This window comes from Nicotiana tabacum, chromosome 4 (assembly GCF_000715075.1).
Source record: "Nicotiana tabacum cultivar K326 chromosome 4, ASM71507v2, whole genome shotgun sequence".
Taxonomy (NCBI): Eukaryota; Viridiplantae; Streptophyta; class Magnoliopsida; order Solanales; family Solanaceae; genus Nicotiana; species Nicotiana tabacum.
The window spans coordinates 27,309,227-27,312,805 of NC_134083.1; the positions used below are offsets into that span (position 1 = coordinate 27,309,227).

Genomic DNA, 3,579 nt, shown 5'->3' on the forward strand with positions numbered 1-3,579 from the left:
AAAACCAATTAAAATTGGTTCGGCTCCTACTTTGTAGATTTGCAAGATTGAAAAATTGGTGTTGCTCCACCGCTCACAAATCAAACCAATTTGATTTTTTTTAAATGGGTCCCACAAATTACATTATTTTTGCTTCTGCTTTTGCTTTTGCTTTTCCTTTTGTAAATCATTTTTTCTTTCTTTTCTTTATTTCTTTTTTACTTAAATAGGTCCCACAGTGTTCTCACATCCATCTGAAGTACGGATGATTGTCTTACTGGCTAAGCACATGATATTTTTTTGTTTTTGTTTTTATTGCACATTATATCCCATATAGCTAGATTTATTCCTAGGATAAAAGTTCGACCATAATATGGTTTTTGGTATTAAACTATGCACAAGTAAAAATGAATTTTATCTGAAAAATCAAACACTATATAAGTAACACGTTAATTTCATGTATAGGAAAAACAGAAAACCAAAGTACTTAACTACAGTAATTTCTCTTCTGCCAAAATAGTATACCAGAATTATACATCTTTTATCTCTTAAACCAAACAACACCTAAAAGTTATTTGTATACTTCACCACACCAATTTCACCTTTGAAAGAAACCTTCAAAACCATTTCTACTTACTCTCAAGAAAGTATGGCTTACCAAAACATCGATGGCTGCTCTTCTGATGAACAATATCCATCTGATTCAAATGATGTTCTTGATCCTAAACCTCTTGCAGTAGTAGCACCACCAGCTTGTGGTGTTCATCCTCCTATTGTTGCATCCTTCAATGATAGAATCCGACCACTCCTCGACTGCGTAGACAAACTCCGCCACCTTAACATCATGCAAGAAGGCATCCAGCTTCCGACCATCGTAGTAGTCGGCGATCAATCTTCTGGAAAATCCAGTGTTCTTGAATCCCTTGCTGGAATCAGCCTTCCTAGAGGGCAAGGCATTTGCACCAGAGTCCCTCTAATTATGAGGCTGCAAAATGACACAAAAATCACAACAACAAATCTTCGCTTAGAGTACAATGAGAAGTCGCTCCCTGTCGATGAAGCTGGCATTGCAGATGCTATCATTCTTGCAACTGATGAGATTGCAGGCCATGGTAAGGGCATATCTAACAACCCTTTAACACTTGTAGTGAAAAAGAATGGTGTGCCAGACTTAACCATGGTAGATTTGCCTGGAATCACTAGAGTTCCTGTTAAGGGACAACCTGAAGACATTTATGAGCAGATTTCTGATATCATTATGAAATACATAGCTCCTGAGGAAAGCATAATCTTGAATGTTTTATCAGCTACTGTTGATTTTCCTACTTGTGAGTCTATTAGGATGTCTCAGAAGGTTGACAAAACAGGGGAAAGGACTTTAGCCGTTGTGACAAAGGCCGATAAAGCTCCTGAAGGTTTGCTTGAGAAAGTTACTGCAGATGAAGTGAATATAGGACTCGGCTATGTTTGTGTGAGGAATAGAATTGGGAATGAGTCTTACGAAGAAGCCAGGAGTGATGAGGCAAGGCTTTTCTCAACCCATCCACTTTTATCAAAGATTGATAAATCCATGGTTGGCATTCCAGTTCTGGCACAAAAGCTGGTGCGTATTCAAGCAAGTATCATTTCGAAATGCTTGCCTGAAATTGTGGGGAAAATCAATGACAAACTAACTTCTAATGTCGCCGAACTCAACAGGCTGCCTCAGCATTTAAGTTCTGTGGCTGAAGCTTTGACGACATTCATGCATATTCTGAGTTCATCCAAGGAAACATTAAAGAAAATTCTTCTAAGAGGGGAGTTTGACGAGTATCCGGAAGAAATAGAAATGCATTGCACAGCTAGACTGGTTGAAATGCTTGACCAATACTCTATTGAGCTGCATTCAAAGAATTTAGAGAAAAAAGAAGACTTTTTGACGGAAGAGATCATGGCTTTACAGGAAACAAAAGGGATTGGATTGCCGAACTTCCTTCCTCGGGCCGTTTTCCTCAATGTATTGCAGAAAAAAGTCAAGGAAATTGCTGTAGCTCCAGAGGATTTCGTGGGTAGACTGTGGAATTACGTAGAAAGAATTGTTATCAAAGTGTTGATGTATCATTGTGATAACTACCCACAGCTTCAGTCTTCCACCAGAAGAGCTGCTCAAAACTTGATTCTCATCAAGAAGAACGAATCAGTTGATTGGGTAAGGGAAATCATCGGGATGGAAAAGATGACTGATTACACTTGTAATCCTGACTATTTAGCAACTTATAGCAAGCTCATTGCGCAACAAAACACCTTTATGGAGATTATGAACGACCCGAGGAAGCCCTCCGTAATAAACTTGGAAGGTGTTGGAGAAATTGATGTTGGTCATTTGAGGAAGCATCTAGGTTCGGTGCAGCAGGCATTTGATATGAAGATGAGGATCACTGCCTATTGGAAACTTGTGTTGATGAGGATGGTTGATTTTATGGCTTTGCACATTATGTTCAGCCTTCAAAAGATGGTTAACAAGGAGATGGAAGAGGAGATCGTTCAGGATCTGATGGCGCCTCACGGGGGTGGAATCAAGAGAATGCTGGATGAGTCACCTTTGATTGCCGAGAAACGCACTAGGCTCAACAAGAGTGTCGAGCTTCTCAAGGAGTCAAAAGAGGTGGTGGCAAATATCATGGAAAGGATTTCTCTTCATGGTGATCAAGAAAAGGACTAGATTAATATTTTGTACTCATGATCAGGGCACTGCGTTCCACTTCAGCCAATGTTACGACTATCTTGTACTATGTTCTGTGGCCCTGTTTGTGTGTAGTTCTTGTATTCCAATCTGTTAGCTAATGCAAAATCAAGTTTCTATCTTCTAATTTGGCCTAAGGAAACTGTTTTAAACTTAAATTCATGCTGCTTTTCTTTTCTGAAGAGTGTTCTGTTTCCTTACATCCATTGGCTGTGTTTTGGATCTGAAATTATTATATGTTGGAATAGAGGTAGTAAAGGTCCTGCGGTTCACACTCTTCACTAATCATACATCCCATAATCTCGTTATGAACAAGAGTACATTGTGTCACATCCTTAGTCGTTAACTAAGTACACGTGCGGCACTTGACAATTTGCTCACGTTCTTGCTATGCCAAGTCAGCCTTACTACACTCAAGATCGCTAAGAGAATGGTAGAAAGAACACAAGAGAATTGTTAAATGAAGCTTTGTATTAGAGAGAACTTGAATTGTTTGCTTGATGAATTACAAATGAATGACCTCCTTTATATACTAGTCTCCTAGGGGCTAGTGTGTAAATATTAATTGTTACACAAGTCCTTAATATTTACAAGATAAGGGCTTTCTCTAGAATTCTCTACAAGCCTAGAAGATTCCAAGGACTTTCCTAGCAAATCCATAAGCATCTAGGATCTTCCAAAGGAAATGTCCATACTTCTCTAGAATCTTCTCACAAATACTAGCTTTCCTCCTATGTAAGCTTCCACATGGTATTAATATATGCCAAATGGTGTCTGTGGCATGGCGATATGGCACAAATCCCAAAAATCATTTTTTTTCTAATAGCCCGCTAGCATTGAAGATAGGGTAGATCTTACGATATGATGGCATGTCAAGC

The 3,579-nt window shown here is 38.9% G+C and overlaps 1 protein-coding gene across 1 annotated transcript; it reads left to right on the forward strand.

Moving 5' to 3' along the window:
* The first annotated feature begins 372 nt into the window (after nt 1-372).
* LOC107813697 (dynamin-related protein 4C-like) lies at nt 373-2,825 on the forward strand. The gene has a single exon (XM_016638991.2). The coding sequence runs from the start codon at nt 629-631 to the stop codon at nt 2,678-2,680; it is 2,052 nt and encodes a 683-aa protein (XP_016494477.2). The 5' UTR covers nt 373-628; the 3' UTR covers nt 2,681-2,825.
* Nucleotides 2,826-3,579: the final 754 nt, after the last annotated feature.

Bases quoted from the DNA above. Each gene is read 5' to 3' on its own strand.
- LOC107813697 (XM_016638991.2), top strand. From the start codon at position 629: ATGGCTTACCAAAACATCGATGGCTGCTCTTCTGATGAACAATATCCA.